The sequence below is a fragment of the Bipolaris maydis genome (genome assembly GCF_028858645.1).
Source record: "Bipolaris maydis strain C4 unplaced genomic scaffold PSV08scaffold_5, whole genome shotgun sequence".
Lineage (NCBI taxonomy): Eukaryota > Fungi > Ascomycota > Dothideomycetes > Pleosporales > Pleosporaceae > Bipolaris > Bipolaris maydis.
Window position 1 is genome coordinate 283,417 of NW_027093861.1, and position 22,089 is coordinate 305,505.

The window sequence follows — 22,089 nt, forward strand, 5'->3', positions numbered from 1 at the left end:
TGAGATTTGCAGCGGCCGCCAGATGCGGGCTATGGGCCATGGGCCATTGCTATGGGCCATTGGCCAAGTCACTGGGTCGCTGGGCCGTGGCCGACGGCATCTGAAGTGAAGCCCACGGCGACGCATATTGTTAACCTCATACTTGTGGACCGCGGATGGCCCGCCGAAAACTCTGCCAAGTGCTGGGCTGGCCCACGCAATTAAGGGTCGAGAGAGCCAGCTGCATCTGTCCAGATTGCGACTACAGGTGGTGATGGAGACAAGCAAGTAGCCACGCACGCACAGTGACGCCACTGGCCTTCCCATGTCGCCGTCATCGTCGCCATCGTCACCATCATGACAAGCACGGCCAAGCACGAGTGGAATTCAGGCACAACCGCCGCGTCGTGAAGTCCGGGTTCGTCCGATGGCTATTGGCAGTAATTCGGCCTGGATGTGCAGTACAGATGACGTGCCGACAATGCCACTTGGTTAGACATTACAAATTACTTTAGGCCACAAGCAGCCCAAGTCTGCTTCCAACCCGCGCCCGTGTCTACACCAACACACGGGACCCTGCTGTCTGATACACTCGCTCTCTTTCTCCATTAGTCTTCCTTCTTGGACACGCAGCCATGCAGCCATGCAGCCATGCAGACAACCACGGAGTCGCCTTTGCCCAAGCATCCGCCATTGCCATGGCACGCGCCCAGCCAAGCGAGGGGCTGTACGATTAGCAACCCCCGCATCTCAAGGGCGTCGACATGCACACCGCATTTCGCTACACAACCCAGTGCCAGTGCCAGTGCCAGTGCCAGCCCCCCAGCCCACAGGGCCTGTCCACACGACAGAGCCGTTGGTAATAAACAACTGTCCGCCACCCCACCACCACGGCCTGACCACTCAACACGCTCACCCGGGGGCCGGCAACTCTGCACGGCCTCTTAGACAAGTTGCGACGGGCGACGGGAGTCCTTGCATGCAGCTTGCCTTGCGCACGGCCCTGTTGATGCTTCCGTCGCCTTGGTAAGAACCGTTGTCTTGGGGCGCTGCAACGTGACCGGCCCGGCCCAGCCAATGCCACAGTCAAGTACATACATCCATACATACATACATACACTACTCAACATACAGTAAGGACCTCGTGTGCGTTTGTCAGCCGTCGCCAGCGTGACGGAAAGAGGAAAAAAACTGGTCATGGCCGCGTCCAGCCGGCACGCCTGAGACACGGCTGGCAGCTGGTCGATGGGTGCCTTTTTATTTTTTTGCCTCGGCATGAGGCATAAGGCGCTTGTTCCTTCTGCACTCGGCCTTCATGTTTGGCTTCCATTTCGCTACTCAACCATCGGCTGTTGTGTACCAATCGCTCTTTCCGTGATGACAAACACCCGAACCACCCAACAAGTTTTTTTCCTTCTTCTTCTTCTTCTTCTTGTCATCTGTCGTATGTACACACCATGCAAGCCATGGTCCCTCGGCTACCTTCACATCCAACTCACGCATAGCCGCCCACCCCCACTACAATTACCCGATCCCATCCCATCCTCGGCGTTTAACATTGCCTGGACCCCGTTCCAAGACACCCAAGCCCTGGGCCCATCCTTTACCCTTTGTGTATTGTAACACCCGTCCGTTCCCAAAAAAAGCTTGCCTCACTTTTCTGCTCACGGCACTTGCACCCGAAAGGTGCAGGCAGATTGGGGATCCCGGTGGAGTGGGTTAAAAAAAAACCCGTGCCCGCGTATAAGTACGCAGTGGGCCGATTGGCCTGCAAGTGTACAAAAACGGATGGTGGACGTGATTGGTTAGACGAACACATCCCATACAGAGTGTTGGATACTCATACTGTAGTACAGGGCAAAAGTTATGTGCAGTGGGGGCGCTAAGCGTGCTAATCTGGTATAATTCTGGATAGATTTTTACTTTATTTAGTATAGTATCATTTCTCTTGTTCTTAAAACGCGTATTAGGTAGCTTGTTATCTTACAACCTTAATACTACATAATATAGACCCCCTAAAGACGCTAACGCGTCAGCATAGTGTTACAAGTAACAAGAAGGATTCTCTCCTTGACGCGGGATGACGAGGTTAAAGACCAACCACGTCCACGTCAGAAGGTAACGACCATCGCGGGGCTGGAGGTCACGTGATATGTGTGCTCCCGCCAAGAGCCCTGCTCCCGGAGCACGGGGGGCCTTGGGAGAATTATGCTCCCACTGCTCCCAAAGAAAAGGGAGAATAGGGAGCACCAGGACAGAAACAATGAGGATATAAGGATGGATGGATTTCATTATTACTCTCGTTGTGGTCAACTCAAATTGTACTTTCTTACTAGTTACTTAACTTCACAAGATTGATACTTGTTAGTCTATTCGATATAGATTAGGAATTGTCAACCTATTGTTACTTTCTATACAAGCACGCCCACTCCACTGTATCGCCAGACAAATACCTCACGGCGCTCTTCACACCATCTCACTCACCCTAACCCGGATCGAGCTTAGAGAAGTATCAGCACCAAACCCCGTGTAACACATAGCATTTATACGATCAGCTACGCTAAATCGTAAGTAATAGAGGCTTAGCACTAAATTACTCTAGGATTTTCTTAATCTCTAATAGATAAGATAGGCGATACGTGCTAAGCTGTGATAGAAGCTAAAGGCGGCTATACTAAATATTAACTAGCGTTGTGTTTCTATCTAAAACTGTCTTAGTTTGTATTTTCATCTCAAAGTAAAGTAGATTAGCCTAACTAATAGATCTCTTGCTAGTGCTTATGCACATGAATTCTGCCATGTACCACAGTACACACAGACAGTATGTGTGGACATCTATCATTGTGCAGTCTAACAACAATATCCTTTCAACGGCTGTTCCTGCCATCTCCCACCTTCTGCCACCCCCGCATCTCCTCACCTCCCTCTGTATCCTCGACAAAAATACCATAGTCAACCATTGTCTTCTTGCTTCCTTTGCGTCCATACAACTCCTTCTCTAGCGCCTCCGTATCCGCCCTTACAAGCTGCTTCTCACAATACCCCGTACGCTGCCTTGCCGCTCTCGCCATTGCAAACGCTGCACGTAGAGGCGTCAAACTGTATCCCATCTGCACGAGTGTACTACCGTGCTGCGAATCCAGCCACAGTATGTACATGCTTACCACCCAGACTGAAGTCACAAAGACAAAGAGTCCGCATAGCAGTGTTGCGAAACCCCACTTGTACGATGGATGCGCAGTGTTGGGCAGACAGCGCGACTTTCCCTCGAGATAAGTCTCGTCATAAGCAACAGACTGGTAGCAGTAGCCGAAGCTAGTGACGAGGTCCTGTGCGTCGTAGGTTTTATCCTTGATAGTTACAGGCACAGTCGAGTTGCACGAGTAGGTTTTGCGTGAGTTGAGGTCGGGGAAGTTCACGTCTTCCCATGTCTGTGTGTTGGACGTGAAGTTGTAGACACCTGGTGTTATGCAGTTAGCGGTGCTGACAAGGTGCTGTAGATGGGGGGGGGGGGGGGGGGGGGTGTGCTTCAACTTACAGCCCAAGCTCATGATTTGGACGAGCTGACTAGTGAGCTTCATGCTCTGGATTTCTTGAGCAGAGTACCTTGTTCCATTGGGAATCTGACAGTCACCTACAACAAACAACTTGTTAGCGCCTCCCCCTGTCACTGAACCAACTCATCTTGCATCAGACCCATACTTACACATTTCGAACCGCCGATTCACAACCCACGAATACGTGTCTTTCACCTGCGTATCTACACACGCTGGCTGCGCGAACGTCTCATTCACCGTCCCCTTGACCATCCACGTGTTCTTCACCGACGTTGCGGGAACAAGATTATTTTCCAGGCCCTCGATATCAACCCACGCTATAGCCGTAGCATCGTATCCCGTCATGGCCCCAATCACAGTCGGTAAGGTAACAATGTATGCCGTAGACAACATCATGTAGAAAAACAAGGCCTTGGTCCTCTTACTCTTGGCCGTCCACAACTCAGCCACCAGCGTCCCAATCGACTTCAACTTGGGCCCCTCGAGCGCTATCCGCTGCAACGTAATAAACGACGCGGGATGCCGCTCAATCGACTTGAGCAGCGCATTACAAAAGACGATATACGCCGCCCACGACGCCAGCAGCTGCAGACCGCGTCCGATGCCAGTGTCCCACGCAACGTCGATGGCCTTGACCTGCGAGAACGTGTACTGCCCAAACGTCATGTCGAGCGCGAACACCTTTTCCATACCCGTGATTGTTGAGTTTGCGGGGCGTCCGCCGATGCTGCCGCCGCAGTTTATCACTTTGTCGCGGAAGATGGAGGAAAAGGGGGCCCGGCCTGCGTACGGTGGGGATGTAGCTTCTCCCAAGATGATGAGCGGGACGACTGCTGTGCCGAGAACGAGCACGAAGGCCAAGATGTGATTTCTTGTCTTCCAGGTCCATTTCCACTTGGAGGATTTGGTGCCGTCGTTCACTGTCTTTTCTTGAGGCCTGTACATGGCATCGTTGGGGACGAGGTTTTCGGTTGATGGAACGGATGCGATGACGAGTCTCTCCTTCTCTTTCTTACCCACACTGTCACTACTGCTTGCATCCATGATGTCTGTTTGTGTGCGTGGGGGGGGGGGTTTGTTGACTTGACGATAAGCCCAAAAAACACCAAATCAATGTTAAACTTCAAAAGTGATAAAGAATAAAACACACAGAAATAAATAGGGGAGACATCAAAGTTATATATATATAGGTACCTAGTTTCTACATACAGGAAACCCCCCCACCCCACAATCCCCCAGTGCAGGACGCCTGAAAAGCAAAAGCGGAAAATTGTCTTGGTATACACAACTAACTAGCAGCATGTCACTTTTTCCCCCCCTAACGGGCCGAAGGTTTAAACGGAATCCAAATCTCCCCTCCTCCTCGATGTAGTTAATCTACGCTTTCGATTTTTTTTCTAGAAGAAAACAAAGATGTCTGTGTAACCTTTAGTTACATACTGACCTTGTAATGTACACATGTACACGTCACTTTCGAGCTCCCTCCCCCAATTACACACACACACACATATATATATATATATATACCTTGCCCAATCCAATCAGACGCCGGTTGCAAGAATGAGAAAATAGATAAGAGAGAGAAAGAAAGCAGTACCTCAATTACCGAACTCACTGTGTACAAGCCTTGGCATTGCAAAAGAAAGGTTAAAATCTTACATCTTTGGAGTGAGTGAGTGTGTGTGGGGGGGGAGGGCTAGGGATGAGGCTGAGTATACGGCACTAGTGCTGGAAAACGGCTTAGGCCCAGGAACATGGACCCCTTAATGCTGGGGTGATCCTGGCTCCCCTCAGCTCTCTTCAGCTGCCCTCGAGATTAAGTCCCAACTACATTTGGCAATGAAAACGCCAACCGCAGCAAAAAAAAGGCCAGATCCATGTGGCGCAGGAGATGAATGCAAGACCGTTATCACTCAATAGCGTCTGTGCTTCCAATCTGAAAAGCGGATTCCATGTCCTTGTCTAACGTTCCAGGCATATATTGACCGAAAATATATGTACAAAGTGCCATCAAACGTTCAAAGCTTTCCTTCTCGGCAACCTCAGCTCTGAACAGGAGTCCCACTGCGGCTGACCGCATTGCCAGAGCTGTTTCGAGCAAGCGGCGTTGCACTCCGACTTCGCTCCCTCTCTCGCTCCCGCTCTTCCGTCTTGACACGTTCTCGCGCCTCTTCAACCAGTCGCTTAGCTTCTCTCACGTTACGCATCGTTCTGCTGAGCTTGCCCTCTTTACCTTCTTGAAGCTTCTGCAGCTCGCCTCGTGCCTCAATGTCCTCTTTGGTCTTAGTAACGAAGCTCTTCAGACTAACCTTGATGTTTTGGCGGAGATCTTGGCCTTCGTCAAAAATCGCGTCACTATCACGGATCGACTTGACATTCTCAACGCGTCGGGTAAGGTAGAGAGTCGGACGGCGGTTTGCGTTGTTATGCTGATCACGACGCTGTGCAATGATGCGCTGGACCTCTTCTTCATAAGCCGCTTCGTAGACATTGATATCCACATTAGACGGAGATTCGGAAACTACACATCCGTCTTCAGGCGCCGGCTGAAAGTTCTCCCCAGTTCCAATATTGAGGAAGAGCGTATCCTCCAACGGGTTATGCGCCTGTCCTTTGCCAATGGGCGTGGTTGGTGAAGATGCCGACGGAATGGTTCCTGTTGGACTGGACATGGATTGAATTGGACCGGGTCGGATCGCCAGATTTTCGCGTGAAACTTTTCCATCTGAAAAACTTGGAGAGACTTGCCTAGTCGGACTGCTGGTGGCAGAGAGTCTACTGGGGCGCTTTCCTGCTTCTGTACGGAAACCAGGTTTGAAATATGCCATGTCGTCCATGTTGTTCGGTATTCTTTGTCCTTTTTCATCAACCTTGATAGAATGGTGCACGCCCTCTGCAGAAAGTGCAGCCTCAACTGGCCGTCGATCATGCGTGTCCTGTGATTTTGACTTGCGCAACGCTGATGGCCGCATGGATAAGGGAGGCTGTACAATGCGCGAGGCACTTCCTAGTATACTTTCTATCCGGTCTGGCCGTCGCCTAAACAACAATTGCTTGAAGCGCTTTACTGCACGTACCTGTCTGTTGTTAGCTTGGGATGGATGTAAGAATTGCACGGATGCAAAGGGAAGACATGCACCTACCACTGTCACAAGGTGGCCCATGTTGCCGGTAATAGCAGCGTTGACTTCCTCGTCTGTAGGTGGTTCAATAATCACAGCAACATTCTCAGACTTTGCTAATAAAGGGTCCGTTCCGTTTCGTGTGACCCATGGATGTTCCTGCAGGTGTCAGCTCTGATGTCATGGTATTGAGCGTTCCAACTCACCCTGATTTCCTCCATGGTTATCCTCTTCTTTGGATCTTTTTCCATAAGCCTTGTTAGCAAATCTTTGATGTCGTCGCCGCATCCTGTTTCAAACTCTAGTGGGTCCATTCGTATCGATTGGTATAGCTCAATCATGCCGCGTTTTTCAAAGGGTATTCGCCCAAACAGGAGACAGTATAGGGTGCATCCCATTGACCATATATCTGCAGCTCTTCCTGAGACCTGGCCGTGCTTGGCTACGCACAGTTCTGGTGGCATAAAAGCAGGTGAGCCAGCAGATTTGGCTGTCTTCATCTCGCCATCTTTGTCGAACATTTCCGAAACACCAAAGTCGACAATTTTCAGCACGTCTTCTTCGGTGACCAGGCAATTATCAGGCTTGATGTCTCGATGGATGATGCCCTGGGCATGTACTGGCAGCGGTTAGCGCTAGACGGGAGCACATGGTAGACCAGACGAACGGTACTCTAAACCCAATATCATATCTCTGAACCAACACCGACATTGCTCCTCACTGTAGGGGTCGGCACGCTCCTCGAGGCCGACTTGCATAACAACACCCTTCTTGCACATCTCCATGACCATGTAGAGCGAATCCTCTTCAGGGTCGTCGAGCACTTCGATCAATGTGACGAGGTTCGGATGGTGCAGCTTCTTCATGATGGCAATCTCTTCCTTGATGAGTTCAAAGGCATTGTTTTCTTCGGTTGTCGAATGTCGGTGGAGCGGAGAATTGAAGCCTATGCCGGCTGGCAGCGCGCGTATTCGTTTACTCGCGGCTGGCCGGCGGAGGAGGTTGGATTGTGCCCGTTTTCGCAATCGCGATTTTGAGAACTCCTTGACAGCCTACGCCATGTGTCGTCAGCTACAGTCATTGTGTGAACCGCCCAGGTTACCCGCATCGTTGTATCAGGCATTGCGCCTCTCCCCCATGGCCAGCGGTGTCTAGAGAGCTGGTATCCTCACATATTCTTGACCATACTGGTCTACAGCGAGGTGAACAGCACCAAATGAGCCGCGGCCAATCTCCTGCTTCACCAAGTATTGGTTGATGCGATGTTGGGCGCTGCCGTCATCTTCGCTGTTGCTGTATTCGGACCGCGCATTCAGCGTTTCCTGCAGCCCGTTAGGCTCTAGACATGACAAAATTTATTGGTTGGCTTCTCGGGGTAAATGCTGGCAGCCGTTGGAGTGCAGAAGCTGGTGCCAAGTTCGGGTAGCTTCGCCAGCGCCTGCATCAGGCCTATGACGTGATGGAGAGCCGATTGGACAGGCGGCGGACGGTGCACTCGAGCGGGACTCAGCTGGGGGGAGGGAATCGCACCTTTACACGTCTGGTGGATGAGGCTGCGCGCGTGTGGTGTCGTAGCGGGCTCTGGTATGCGGGCGTTGACCTTGACGGCATCAGCATCTTGGTGGGGTAACGGGTGGGAAAGGCAGCCCGGCCGGCAGCAACACACACATGTACTTGACTGGCGGAGGTCGGCCGGCGTCGCTGAGGGCGGGAACGGCGAGGGCAGGTTGTGAAGTGTAGAGCTTGAGGTCGGGTTCGGATGGGCGTTTGCTCAGCGGGCCGGGCGAATGGGACATGACTACACAGGGCGAGGGCCAGCCAGGGGGAAAGATTATGTCGTCCAGGTGCAGGAGCAGTAGTACGGAGAGTTGAGATTGAAACTGGGGGCGGGCTGGCAGATAGCAAGCCGCAGGTCGCAGGAGAAATAATATGGGGAAACCCGGGACGGCCAGCCCGCAGCAGAGAGGGGCCCTTTCTCTCGCTGTGCACGTCGTTCAGCCTCATCAGCCCGTCGTCGAGCAATCACTCACCACCCTCGTCCCCACGCCCGCTATTACCTGCCATTAGGCCCAGGCCCACCCGCCCGCTTCCCTTGGCGGCATCCTCCCCGACTCGCTCCGTCGCGCCTTTGGCATTTGCGTCTTGATTGCCAGCTATCGTGTCTGATTGTCCAGAACCCATTGGCGCCGGCTGCACCCTCCGAATCGTCGCTTCTATAGTACATCGACCACACCCAACCCCGCATCCCTCGCAAAGCACCCTCACCTGCTGCAGCCTGCCGACGCCTGGCGTCTCCTGATTCCCGATCGCAATGGTCCTCTACAGCTTCTACATATTCGATCGGCACAGTAAGTCGCCATCGTGGCCCGGCCATCGCAGCCCATGACAAGCCCGCCGTGCACGCTGCTGACCGCACAATCGCAGCCGAGTGCATCTACTCGCGCCGCTGGACTCCTGCACGCCCAACCTCGTCCTCGTCCAAACCCACCACCGCTGCTGCTGCTGCTGCTGCTGCCGCGGCCCGCCCGACCTCTGGCAACTCGATTGTAAGCAATGGCGACGTTGTGGCTGCCGTCCGCAAGGGCATGTCGCACTCGGACGACGAGAAGCTGGTCTTTGGCCTCGTCTTCTCCCTCCGCAATTTTGTCACCAAGCTCGGCGGCGCCGACGATACCTTTCTCTCTTACCGCACCGGCGAATACAAGCTCCACTACTACGAGACACCCACGCGCATGAAGTTTGTCATGCTCACCGACACAAAGGTCATCAACTTGCGCCAGTACCTGCACCAGATCTGGGCCAACCTCTACGTCGAGTATGTTGTCAAGAACCCGCTAGCCCCCGTCGAGCACCCCGGGGGCATTGGAGTTGCCAATGAGTTGTTTGAGCGGGGTTTAGATGCCTTTATCACCGCTGTCTTGCCTGTGTGAAGACACCTAAGATACAGCAAGAGCCACACGAGATAGAATAGCGTCAGTCTTGTAAATGAGACAATACGTGTGCGGAGGATGCCATTGTGCCGATCCAACATTGTGCGGCGCAGGACTCGATTTTCCGAAGAATGGAGACGTTCCTAGAGACGGGGGCCATCGTCGTCTTATCATGACTATCCACGAAGCTGCAGGGACTCGAACCTGCAAATCAACACGCAGACGACAAGACAAGCTTCACAAGGTCGGGAGCGGCCGAACGCATATGCACCCCAGCCGATGCCCCACATGCACCGCCTCACTTGACCTGAGTCCCGGGGCGCCGTTCCCCGACGCTGCAACATGCACGGGATGTGGGTATGATGTGTCGAGTGTCAGAATAGCATAGTGCCGTAGCAAGAGGTCGAAGTTGAAATACTACATGTGCCATCTTATATCACCATTTACTCTCTATCCCTAAGATACTAGACATGATTACTTAGAACCGGGCTCAGTATGCTGCCCGGTCACCACTGCTCTGGTCAAGTGCTGTGAATTATGTCCTCACTTCTTGCTATGGAGCCACCTCACATTACCCTCTCCCATCTATTGTGTTCTCATACGCCCTTGAACAGGATTGCAGCTTCACTCTCCTGTCAGGGGGTCTCTGTAGGTGTCATGTGGTGACCCTGTCGTCAACCTGCTTGAGGTCGGATATGTGAGTGCTCCGCTCCTGCTCTTTCCGAAGAAAATTCTGCTTTGTTTACACACCCGTGGCCTCGAAGTCACGAGCTTTAATGGCGCTAGCTCACGTGGTGCTGACTGCTCTATCGCAGTGCAAAACTTGCCCAGAGTGTTATGCGGCTGAATTATCGCAACCGTGGTTCGCTGGTTTGCTACCTTCGTTGCCACCGTAATTGATTGAGTCATCGTATCCAATCGACGTGTTTCTGACAGGCATGTCACTATTAAGAGGTATGCATATTTTTGGTAGTATTGCCAATCGATTCTTCGGGGTTCGAAAAGCAGGGTCTCACCAACACTTTATATTCGAATCCTTTTACTTTGACTATGAAGTCATTTTCTTGATACTCATTGCGGAAGGTCAGGGTGTGGTCTGCAATATTCTTTTCCGAGATATTTCATATGATACGCTCTACAGCAAACAGATAGAAAAAAAAGTCAAGTCACTCAAAACTTGCCCAGTGACTTGTTTCGCCTCCTTTTCTTCTCCAGGTCCTACATGATGCCAAACTGTGAGTGTACCCCTCTTCTCGTTTCTCTCATCCGGTGTAAATTGAGCTGTGTTCAATGCGTTCTGTTGTTCTGTTGGCTGTTGCTCTTTCTGCTAACAGCTAATATGGCATTCCATTTCTACATCAACGGTGGCGAAGTAACAAGTACACCCTATAAACTGAGTATTGTTTTCTTAAACAATATAGCTAATAATGTCGTGTGAAGAGCTTCTTCCGTCAATGTAATAATAACAACGGAAGACGAGGACGTAGAGGTGGTGGTAGGCGCCGTGAAGATGTTAAGCTGTGTTGGAGGTATGTTGACTATTGCCTGCATGTTATGTTCGTTGTTACTAACAGTTTGAATCCAGCTGTGGTGGTGAAGGCCACGCAAGGAACCAATATCCGACGTTTCACAGGCATCTCCAGGCCGCTGGTAGCGCCAAGCAACCCACAAATGCAGCTCCAGCATGTCCAGCCAGGTTTGCATGCCCCGCAATTCGACCGTGCCTTGCTGGGCTGCAATGCAATGCATAACAGGAATGCCCTGCAAAGGACCAATGTTCTTGGGGGGAGGACTGCCTTGGAGGCGTCAAGTGCCCTTTCCACTGCCCTGCCGGCGAACTTTGTGCTGCGAACTGTCCTGCTAGGGAGCATTGTCCTGTACTACTACAGCACCCCTTGGCGCCTCGTAGAACTCCTAAGCAGTAGTGAAGGAGATAGAAGGCCAGTAATCGTGAGGCGGGGATAGGGGTGTAGGGAAGTTTAAAAGTCAATTTCATCAATAAAAGTCGTTCTTCGTTTCGTAAACTTGAGCATTCTTTCTACCTAACACTATGAATGTTGGGTGCTCTACTTGTTCTTCTTGCTGTAGACGCTGTGGTCGCTAAAGCTATTGCTCAAACCAATGGAGACCTTAAATTTATTGTGTAAATCTTAACTAAACAATCGTACCACGTTTATTCCAATGGAGAATAATTTAGACTAACATAATTCTGAGAAGTAGATTGTTTTCCTAATGTTTGAGAACAATACATAGTTAAGTGGAAGCGTCTGCTGTTAACCAATTTCTTCTAGAGGAGGCAATATTAGGTATTATAATACGCCAATGTAATTTTACACTTTTACTGCTTCGTACGTACTAGGCCGTTGGACTGTACATAGTAGTTTCCAATGTAATCGCACTTAGAGATTACTAGCCAAATGCACACATCAGCCCCGCTCTCGTCATACGATAACCCCGCTCTCGACCGTTCTCGATTGAAAGCTGGGCATACACGCCTTTGAACCTTGTTGCCAATTCACTATCGTTATTTCGAGGTTGAACTCGTTCACAAAGTTTATAATTTAGAAATTTTGAGAACTTTCTAATTCTTCGCCAGAACGAAAGCAATGATGGTTTAAGGGTAAAATCCAGGCTTCCCATACTCATAATAGAGCTTGCCTGGGCTCCGGGTAAGCACTTCCAAATCATCTCATAACTCGTTCGCTTATTAACACCAAGCCAAGGTTCGAGTCCCGGTCATTGCATGCAATATCAGACATCAATATTTTTGCGCTGAAGTCCAGATGGTGGATATTCGTCCCGTCTTTCAGTGCGGAAGTTGACCATTTATCTTTTTGCCGGTAATGGTGGTACAATAAGAACAGAACACGAAGGTCAGCATTGAGCTAAATTGAGATGGAAAAGAGATAAATCCAAAGCCTGCACGAAGAAACAAAAAGCTTTTTGCAAATTTCTGCCTTAGGTGCACCCGCTTGGATGTTTTTAGGTTAGCCCAGGTACTTGGGCATATGTGGACCAGAGATTGTGTATACTAAGGGCAGCTAGTACAAAAGAAACGAAAGTCGTTGCGTGTCTGTGGTAGTGTCTAAGCAGATGATAATCAATGCGATAGGCACGGGCAATGGCTTCCTGATATACTGGGCATTATGGTGACAAGGTGACTGAAGATGAGACGCATTAAACCAAGCGACACCAGTTGTTTGCAAGTTCTTGCCAACGAGCCGTCGGCCATACAGTTATGCCCTGCAAAGCTCTCGAGGAATCTCGACCACGAATAAGAGTATAGTACCATCATAAGTCAACCGGCCCCCCATATGTTCCGATTCTTTCTGGAGTTTGTCTGGACGAAAAGCGAAAACCTATCTATGGAGGTTTTCACCATATTAGTGCTAAATTTGCGTTTTGGACAGAGGATTGAGCTGTAACAATTGAAAGAGATATAGTAGTAGGTGTTGTGTAGAACAAGCGCGTTGGCAATCGAGCTCAAGTCGAGGCAGATGTGGGGTCCAGCAACCGCCCGTAGCGCTGCGTCATTGCTTGTGAGCCAACTCAACTAACAGCTCAAACAGCCAACGTCCGCTCCCCAAACTTGTCCTCATCCCAACCACTCACACCCCCCTTACTCTGCCAAACATGGCCTCCAAAATCGAAAAGACGCTCGCGCGACAAAGAGAAAAGTGAATGCCTCGCGAAACACCCCTGAATGACGCTGTCAAGCTGACCCCACCATAGAATCGCCGAGGGCCAGTACTACGAAGCCCACCAACAACTCCGCGTAATCGCCTCACGTTACACAAAAGCCAGCGACTGGACCAACGCAACCTCGATCCTCTTCCAAGGCGCGCAATCGCTACTACAAGCCGGCCAGGGCGGCTCCGGCGGCGACCTCTGCATCTTCCTACTCGACGTGTACAACAAGGGGGAGATCAAAGTAGACGCCGAAAGCAAAGGGCGGCTGCTAACGCTTCTGCGAGCGTTCCCCAAGGATGAGCCTACCAAGAAGAAGTTTGTGGGCGAGATGATAGTGTGGAGTTCGCGGTTTGGAGACTTTCCTGCGGGCGACCCGGAGTTACATCATGTTGCGGGGGGTCTGTATGCTGAGGGTGAGTCTTTCAGTCAGAGATGCCAGGCTGCTGCATTGCGAGGATGAGGAGGAAGAAACTATAAAAGATAATTTCAGCGAGGGAGATATCCAAAGCTAATGCTAACTTGCGATCTACAGAACTCGAACCCTACGAGGCAGAACGCCACCTCTTGCTCGGCACCCAAGACAGCGCCGCAACCCTCGCTTCCCTACACTACAACTGGTACACATCAGACGCACCGCACACAGCGCCCCTCTACTGCGCCCGCGGCGTCCTGCCCTACCTCCTCACCGGCAACCTACGAGCCGCCAACAAATTCTTCCTCCTCTTCACCTCTGCCGTCGAAAAGACACCAAACCCACCCACACAAGCCGTCTCCACAAAGTCCTCAGAGTTCCGCGTATATCCCTCGCTGCCGCTGTTAAACTTCCTCGGACTACTGCTCCTAAGTGTGGAAAGAGGAGACCCCAGTTTGTGGCGTCAGCTCAAGAGCCATTATGCGGGCGATTTGAAAGACGTGAATTGGGGTGAGGCGCTGGATCAGATTGGTGAAATGTACTTTGGAATCAAGATCCCTCGACAGGGCAACCCCATGTTCGATATGCTTGGGAGCATGTTTGGAGGCGGCATGGGAGGCGGAAGTGGAGGAGCAAAGAAGGCGGTTGGAGGAAGGGCACCACCAACTGCAGGATTGGATTGAGCGAGGGTATGAAGGAGGAAGGAGAAGAGATTAAATAAACACAATAGATGACGATGCCACGGCGGCAAAGATACCAACGTATACCCAAGAAAAAAAAAGGCAGCAAAGCTCAGAAGAGTAATTCATGGGGGTTATTTATTTGTTCAAGTGATTGTATTTTGTGTTAATGTCTACCTGGTCATGTCGGCACAACAGTCCACTCAAACCCCTCCCTGACTACAACCATCTCACCCTTTACATAGGGATGGTCTTCTCCTTGAAGTACACACCATACTGGTCCTCCAGTGTCTTCATCAGCGGCTTGCAAATCTCGGTGCTCATAGGTGCTAGAATACCCTTCTCGCTGAGCGTACCGTCAAGTACCTGCTGGACGGCTACCGCGCATGGCACACCGACCAACTTGGCCATGGCTGAGTAGCCCTTAGGGTCACCATAGTCTACTAGCGTGCAGGTGCGGACTGCCTTGCTGCCGTCCTTGTTCTCGATTTCGAACCTGTGCTGGAGCATGACCATGTCGCGCTCGCCCTCCTCGTACTGCATCTTCTTCTCCAGAGTAGCACACAGAGTGTCCAGAGGGTTGCCGCGAGGAATGATTTCCTCATCTGAGATGATGCCGATCCAGCGGAGACCAGAGATGATGCGGTCCTTCTCTTCTGTGCTGGCGAACTTTGTTCGGGAAGAAATAGCCCAGATGATGTCTTCGTCCTTGCTGCTGGTGGCGCCAACAATCTTGGCCGTGGCGTCGCGCCAGGTGCTCTTCTCACCCTCCTTGAGGAAATCCTTGGGGTCTTCTGACAGGAAACCAATATCTACCAGGCACTTGATGTACTCTGGGAAACCCTGGTATCGCAGTGTACCACGGATGATGGTTTGTGCCTCTGGGATGTTGTAGCGCTCCTTGTACGGTGTGGAGTCACGGTTGGGGTATGCGACGAAAGCGTAACCGGGGTAGATGAAGTATGGCTTGGCCTCAGCCATGAGCTCTGGACCCTCGATTGACTTGACCTCGCCATCTTGGTAGAAAGCTGCCTGGTTTCTCAGCGCGAGCAGTACACCCCTGGAGCTCCAGGAGAACTTGTAACCGAGAGGGTTGTCTGAGGCCTCTGGAGCGGGAAGACCACCGCAGTATGACTTGAAGGAGAGGATCTTGCCACCAGCCTTGTGAACCTCATCGATGGTAAGGACAGCCGAAAGATGGTCGACACCGGGGTCTACACCAATCTCATTCATAACCGTGATACCGGCCTCCTTTGCCTCGGCGTCAAGCTCCATCATGGCGGGAGAGACATAGGATGTTGTGACGACGTTCTTCTTCTTGCGGATCGCCGACTTGATAACGGTGGCGTGGAATGTGTAGGGAATGAGGGAGATGACAACGTCAACCTTGGCGACTTCGGCGTCGAGCGCATCGGCATTGTTTACGTCAAGCTAGTAAGTGTTAGCAGCTGAGTCAACAGTGCGAGAATTGAGTGTCATACGCTAATGGCGTTGGTGTTGGGAATGCCCTTAGCTAGGCCCTGGGCCTTTTCCAAGGTACGGCATGCGACTGTGACCTTGACGCCAGACTTTGCGAGGACATCGACGGTTGGTCGTGTTCTGCTTGTGTTAGTTGATGCAGTTGTCAGTGGTTTTTTCTTAACTTACACAAAACCGGCACCGAGCAAAAGGGCAGTCCTGCAGAGTTGTTAACCATTTCCCACTACAAGCACTGTCTTCCTGCAACATACTTTCCGCTGTATGGCCCAGCGGCAGTGCCCATGACGTTCTGAAGTTTGTCTGCAAAAGCGATTAGCGTACTATCAATGGCACTGGAATTTAGCACCTACTGGTAATTGCCTCCATTGTGTATGATTTGTGAGAAGTTGCCAAGCAAGAGGAAAAAAGTTTGGGCAAAGTTATATCTCCCTGGTTGACTCCGGATCGGAGTACTGAGAAATCGGCGGGGTTACTCCGTCATCGCTCCAGAAAGTGGGGCACCCATAGCGCGTAGAACTGGGGATGATTGTTAGTGGCAACCCGAGTGCTGCTCCGAAGCCAAAATGTCAGTTGAATACACTCGATAATAGATAATAATAGGGGGTTCCTGAGTTAACTCTCTCTCTTCTTGCTCTCGTCTGATTGATCGAAATCTACCATATTCCCAACAAATGATAACTATTATCAATCACCCACGATTTCTCATTGCTCCAGTAAGAAATTCTGACATGCTAGCTGCATACTATATGGTATCCTTCAGAAGCTCTCCGTATGTAACAAAAATAGTTTCATCATTTCTGTCATATGTCGTGCAATCATCCCACTGTGGTTGGGCATTCTCGAGCATTGTCCGTCCTTCATGGGGAAAGTGGGCCCATATGCCGCCAAGCGCACTAGACCGCATTTGAATTGGTGCGGCATCAGGCGCATCGCCGACTTGCCAGGTACGCGTTTCAAGCCCGTAGGCACCTGACGACGACATACGAACAACATACAACAACTTTATAACGAGGCTGAAGATACTTTCTTAAGCAAAGTCTCAGTTTATAACTGCTTAATAGTCATACTCGACACGAACTGCCAAACTCCTCTAGACTGCCATCACGATGCCATCAGCTATTGACCCTGATGATGACTTGTGGACAGCGATCAAACAAGTAAAAACTGACCATGTGCACTGCAGTCGCCATCGCCGTGCTAACCATATCAGATATCCCAGTCATCCGTGGGCTCGGACTATATTGATCAGCTGATCCCCATAATGAAGGACCCCCGTTACTCAAACCAACTGCAAGTCACGTTCGATCGATATGCAAATGATCGCGAGCATGAGATTGAGCGAATATGTAACGCAAACCATCAAGACTTTGTGAGCTCTGTCGACTCACTGCTCAGGATACGGGACCAGACCGTGCAAATGAGTGGTGAAATCCTACAGCTCAACGAGTCCATCCAAGAGAGTATCGAGAAGCTGGCAGAGCACAAGAAAGCGCTAGTTGACTCCAGAGGGGTGCGTCAAAACATCAATGAAGCTAGCCAAGCGCTCAACGCGTGCTTGAACGTTCTCCGAATTGCCAATCAGGTCCAGGATCTGTTGAAAGAGAAGAACTACTATGCGGCTCTAAGGGCACTAGACGAGCTTCAGACAATTCATCTGAAGGAAATCAGTCGATTTAAGATTGCGAATTTGATTGAGAAGTCGATTCCCCAAACCCAGGAGCAAATCAGAGAAGCAGTCAAGAGCGATCTGAGTACATGGCTGTACCGCATCCGCGAGTCTGCACAGTTCCTGGGCGAGGTATCGTTTTTCTATACTGAGCAGCGAAGGAAGCGCAACCAATGGCGTGCTGAGACGGATCCGCGCTTCTCAAAGTTCAAGCTGAACTCGGCCATTGAACTTGTCGCTGACGAGACGGATGAATTTGATGTTTTGAACAACGAAGAGGCAGGCAATGAGACCGACTTCTCACGGTTGTTTGAAGCCATGCATATTAACGAGACGCTGGGTAAGAGCGAACAGTTCAGAGCCGAGTATGCTTCGGATCGACGAACGCAGAAAGACCTGATCATACCCAATAAGCTTGACCTGCTTGATGAAGAATGCAGCGACCTGAGTAGTCTGCTCGAGAGTATTGCGGGGTACGCCATTATTGAGAAAGCAACCATGACAATAACAACCAATCTTCGATCACAAGCCGACGTAAGTGGATTTTTCAAACTTGTTCTTTCTGGTTGCGGCTAATGCGGAATAGGTTGACGAGTTGTGGGATTCAATGTGTCAAAGTGCAATCAAACTCATCACAGGAGAGCTTCACACGGTCGACAACGATGAGCTGCTACTCAAGATCAAAGGCCGCATTGCACTTTTCATGCTCACAATGGAGGTTCGTATTCTTAACTACCGTGTTCGAGCCAAACTAACTTGACCTTAAGAAATGGGGATATTCAGTTTCTGCAATGAACGACCTACTTCTCACCCTCTTCTCCAAGTACTCTGCTCTCCTCAAGCAACGGTTCAGCGACGATTTCTTAGAGATCGTACACACCGACGATTACATGCCCATGCCTATCAATTCGCGCGAAGAGTACGATAAGGTCGTCTCCGTGTCTTGGTACAGCCCCCCGGCCAACAGCGAACAACTCACATTCCCATGTGTATTGCCATTTTCACAAATGTACCCTCTATGCTGCATTGACATTAGGAACTTCCTGAATCAGATCTACCTCTTCAGTGACGACTATTTCCAAAAGAGCAGTGTCATTGATGAGACCCTCCGTACCAGCCTTGACGAGCTGCTCTGCGAGAAAGTGTGCGGAAGTCTTGTCGAACGCCTAAGCAGCCAGTATCCTGGCCAGATTGTACAAATTCTCACCAACCTGGAGCACTTTGAAAACGCATGTGTAGAGCTTCAGGATCTGCTGTTTGAAGCCCGCTCCTCGCCTTCTGCAACAGGTCCTATCGTCCTCACTGCCACAGAGCGCTTCGCGAAAGCCAAGAACACGGCATCGAACCGCGTCTTTGAGCTCGTCAACAGCAAGATTGACGACTTGATTGAGACAGCGGAATACGACTGGATGGCCACGAAACCACAGACGGAGCCTTCGACATACATGCTAGAGTTGACTAGGTATCTCTCCAACATCATGTCATCGGTTCTTCTCGCCCTTCCCATGGACATCAAAGAGTTCATCTACTTTGACGCGCTATCGCACGCGTCAACCGCCATCCTCGATCTGCCTCTTGCGCAACACATCAAGCGCATTTCTCCTGCCGCAGTCGCTACCCTCGCCGCCGACACAGCTTTCCTATCGCAATTCGTCAGTTCGCTGAACAATCCGATTCTCATGGAAAACTTGGACGAACTGACGCAAACGGTGGCACTCATGGGCACGGACAATTCCGAAGAGTTCTTCGACATTGCGCAGAGGAATAAAAAGTACAGCAAGGTGGACCAGATGAAGGGCGCTATCCTGCTCGAGAAGGTGCAAGAGGGTGCGCAAGTTGCAGCGCAGAGTCCAAAGGTGGAGGGCAAGGATCGATTCGGCACTCTGGGATCGAGGTTTGGTATTAGATAGGCGGTGATGAGTTATCGCTAGTCGTGTCCACGTTGTTGCATAGTATCTAAAATCCAATAATTACAAACGCTTAATCGAGAGTATGTAGCTAGGCCAGGGCTACTTGGTATCACTTCATATTGCCCACCGCCGCATCAAGACGAACAAACTTCCCGCGTCGAATCTAGTCTTCATCCTCTCTCGCAATAACAACACCCTCATCGCACTCGTCCCCGCCACCCAGCACACTCTCAAATTGACCTGCCATGCCCAACCCATCACTCGCATCCAGCACGCCCTTGACCTCTGCAGAGGCAATCTGCTCGTAAACGGACGTGATACCCGTGATGCGGCATACGCGTGCGACAGACGCCATCATGACGAGGCCGAGCATGGAGAAAGGACCCACAGCTACAAGCTGACTGAACTGACTATTACACAAAACGTTAGCATCAGTACCCTTACAATCTTAATAGCAAGCGATTGTGGCAACGCAAGCAAACATGGCGAAATTGAGGGAAAAAAAACATACTAATACCACGCATGCACCTCCCCCCTCTCATCCCAAAACCTCAGTCTGGCCTCTACTCTCTGCCGTCTCTCGTACTCGCGGAGCTCCTTGGCTTCAAGCTCGCCCAGCAGCAGCGCCATCTGCTTCCGGAAGCCGTGGAGGGCTTTCCACCAGGTGCTGCGGCGGTGCTGGTTCCGGTTGCGGATGAAGAGTTTGTTGAGGAGACTGTGGATGTCGTGTAGCATGGCTATGTCGTGTGTGCTTGCGCTGAAGAGGGGGGAGGCGGATATGCTGGGCACTGAGGAAGAGGAGGTGGTAGTGGGGACTGTGAGGTGGTTGGATTGTTGGCGGTGGGGAAGGGTTGTGGAGGGTTTTGCGATGGCCATTTTTTTCTTCTTTGGCGGGTTGGTTGGTCTCCCGAGATCTGCTGGTTTGCCTGGGAGGGAGGTGGGGGTTTTTTTTTTGCTTCGAGGTGTGGTGAGGGATAAGTTGGCTTTTTGAATCGCAGGCCCAGGTGGGTTTTGGTGGTGCGTGGTATGTAATGTCCCAGATGTATCTCGCCGAGGCGACGTTGGCCAAAAGGTCGTAGTAGTACCCGCAGATTGAGCAACGCGGGAAATTTGCGCAAAAGGGCAAAAACAGCGGATGATCAAGGTGACTCCGTCTCTGCAGCTGATTCTGTATCCGGTGGTTGCTGGTGATGGTGGCTACCTAGCAGCCTCAGTTGAGACCATGCAAATGACTTTTTGTACTATGGTTGGAAAAAAAATAAAGGAAAAACTCTGCATCGATATAGCAGGCCTTTTACCTGCTTCCATTGCAGAGAGAGTCAATGGTGGAATTTTAAAATAACCGAAAGGCGGTAATTTGCTTTCTGCGAAAACGACGCGCTGGTGAAGGGGGCGGCCTATGCTGCTTGGTTACCCTTCCTCGTTTTGAGCGCGCCCGTGGGGACTGGGACTGGGCAACTGCGCGCGTTTGGTTTCCTATACTACTAGTACTGCTTGCGGTGTCCAATGACGTACTATGGGGAACCCCCCCGCTCTAGGCTCAATACAGAGGTTGCACATGTACGTCTCCAAATATATGAAGCTGCATAGAAGCGCAGCCTTGGGGCATAGATGGAAAATAAAATCGTGCTCGAGTTACTTTGGATCAGGGTCTCTGTATACTTCGTAAATTGGCAATTTGGCCGCTGGGCGGTGAACAAGGGCCGGGCCACGTGAGCATGGGTGCTACCCACGTCCTCCTTGTACATGTCCCATTCCTCATTCTCGATAGCCACAAATAGACTTGGGCCAAGTGGCATAGCTATCGACATCGTATTCTTGTGTGACAGTTCCAGGGATTCGAGCGTCCATGTGAGAAGCTACTTGCAGGATTGTGTAGCGGTTGATTGTTGCACAGACAATCCGACACCGAGGAAACATCGCAATCCTCCGTTTCTCACCTGCAGAAACGAGAACGTAGAGTAATGTCATCCAAACTTTCCGAATCCCAAGTCTCTGTGTAAGTTGCATCAGGGGTTTCCTTGTCGCTTAGTGAGGTTTGCTTTGGTGAAGATCAGGGGACAACAGTGGCCCTAGTAGCGCCCCCCCCCCCCCTATTATCTCACTTGTTGCAAGTCCCCACGTTCGAGATTGCTATTTTTTCAGGAAGCAAGCACCCGTTGACAGATCTCCTGGACAATAACACGGTCACGATCGCGGCGCCCTATGACTGACGGGAATCGAATCTTGATCTTCGCCTCCTTTTGCGTTTGGGGAAGTAGTCTGTGCTGGCTACCAAGAAAGATAATAAGATGGCGAGATCTCACGCGTTCTGATCATCGCTGCTGCATAACGCATACTTATCTGTTTCGGTCACTCAGTCAGGGTCCAAAAACCTAAAAGCCCACTTTCTGAATAGAGCATGCGGGCATCCAATTTAGGAATTCAACAGACGTCCATACGCAGAGGCATACATAGAGTTTGTACCCTGACGCAGCATAACACCGCATCCAAGCTCGGCCGTGCAGTTGCATGTACTTACGTCGCGACGTTTATCGGTGCTCACTTGCAGCACTCTCGCCAAGCAAGTGTTGATCGCAAACCCCCCAGCAATCATGGCGCCCAAACCCAAGAAACGCAAAGCGACCGAGCCCACGCTCTAACACGAACAAACGCACCTTACCC

General features: G+C 51.0%; 7 protein-coding genes and 1 non-coding gene across 8 annotated transcripts; 4 read left to right on the forward strand and 4 right to left on the reverse strand.

The window, feature by feature from the left end:
* Positions 1–2,846: 2,846 nt before the first annotated feature.
* PSV08DRAFT_387950 (uncharacterized protein) lies at positions 2,847–4,580 on the reverse strand (the record flags this gene model as incomplete). The annotated part of the gene is made up of 3 exons (XM_066093483.1): positions 2,847–3,439; positions 3,518–3,613; positions 3,686–4,580. The coding sequence occupies 3 exons, from the start codon at positions 4,578–4,580 to the stop codon at positions 2,847–2,849; spliced, it is 1,584 nt and encodes a 527-aa protein (XP_065949287.1).
* Positions 4,581–5,468: 888 nt separating this feature from the next.
* Positions 5,469–8,584, reverse strand: PSV08DRAFT_220200 (kinase-like domain-containing protein). The gene is made up of 7 exons (XM_014220915.2): positions 8,327–8,584; positions 8,189–8,258; positions 7,831–7,980; positions 7,326–7,710; positions 6,865–7,277; positions 6,680–6,817; positions 5,469–6,613 (listed from the first exon to the last, which is right to left on the reverse strand). The coding sequence occupies exons 1-7, from the start codon at positions 8,452–8,454 to the stop codon at positions 5,579–5,581; spliced, it is 2,319 nt and encodes a 772-aa protein (XP_014076390.1). The 5' UTR covers positions 8,455–8,584; the 3' UTR covers positions 5,469–5,578.
* A 385-nt stretch (positions 8,585–8,969) lies between these two features.
* On the forward strand, positions 8,970–9,611 carry PSV08DRAFT_199471 (Longin-like domain-containing protein; the record flags this gene model as incomplete). The annotated part of the gene is made up of 2 exons (XM_014220916.1): positions 8,970–9,006; positions 9,083–9,611. The coding sequence occupies 2 exons, from the start codon at positions 8,970–8,972 to the stop codon at positions 9,586–9,588; spliced, it is 543 nt and encodes a 180-aa protein (XP_014076391.1). The 3' UTR covers positions 9,589–9,611.
* Positions 9,612–12,191: 2,580 nt separating this feature from the next.
* PSV08DRAFT_t15 lies at positions 12,192–12,332 on the forward strand. The gene has a single exon. It is a non-coding gene; the product is annotated as a tRNA-Gly (tRNA).
* Positions 12,333–13,129: 797 nt separating this feature from the next.
* On the forward strand, positions 13,130–14,514 carry PSV08DRAFT_199473 (uncharacterized protein). The gene is made up of 3 exons (XM_014220917.2): positions 13,130–13,265; positions 13,321–13,691; positions 13,811–14,514. The coding sequence occupies exons 1-3, from the start codon at positions 13,222–13,224 to the stop codon at positions 14,371–14,373; spliced, it is 978 nt and encodes a 325-aa protein (XP_014076392.1). The 5' UTR covers positions 13,130–13,221; the 3' UTR covers positions 14,374–14,514.
* PSV08DRAFT_285575 (Saccharopine dehydrogenase) lies at positions 14,515–16,250 on the reverse strand. The gene is made up of 5 exons (XM_014220918.2): positions 16,200–16,250; positions 16,101–16,149; positions 16,018–16,047; positions 15,852–15,969; positions 14,515–15,801 (listed from the first exon to the last, which is right to left on the reverse strand). The coding sequence occupies exons 1-5, from the start codon at positions 16,213–16,215 to the stop codon at positions 14,608–14,610; spliced, it is 1,407 nt and encodes a 468-aa protein (XP_014076393.1). The 5' UTR covers positions 16,216–16,250; the 3' UTR covers positions 14,515–14,607.
* A 560-nt stretch (positions 16,251–16,810) lies between these two features.
* PSV08DRAFT_199481 (exocyst complex subunit Sec15-like-domain-containing protein) lies at positions 16,811–19,835 on the forward strand. The gene is made up of 4 exons (XM_014220919.2): positions 16,811–17,006; positions 17,060–18,049; positions 18,102–18,233; positions 18,283–19,835. Exons 1-4 carry the CDS (start codon positions 16,956–16,958, stop codon positions 19,423–19,425), a joined length of 2,316 nt encoding a protein of 771 aa, XP_014076394.1. The 5' UTR covers positions 16,811–16,955; the 3' UTR covers positions 19,426–19,835.
* Positions 19,589–20,301, reverse strand: PSV08DRAFT_387951 (uncharacterized protein; the record flags this gene model as incomplete). Its single annotated transcript, XM_014220920.1, has 2 exons — positions 19,589–19,835; positions 19,937–20,301. 2 exons carry the CDS (start codon positions 20,299–20,301, stop codon positions 19,589–19,591), a joined length of 612 nt encoding a protein of 203 aa, XP_014076395.1.
* Between the last annotated feature and the right edge of the window lie 1,788 nt (positions 20,302–22,089).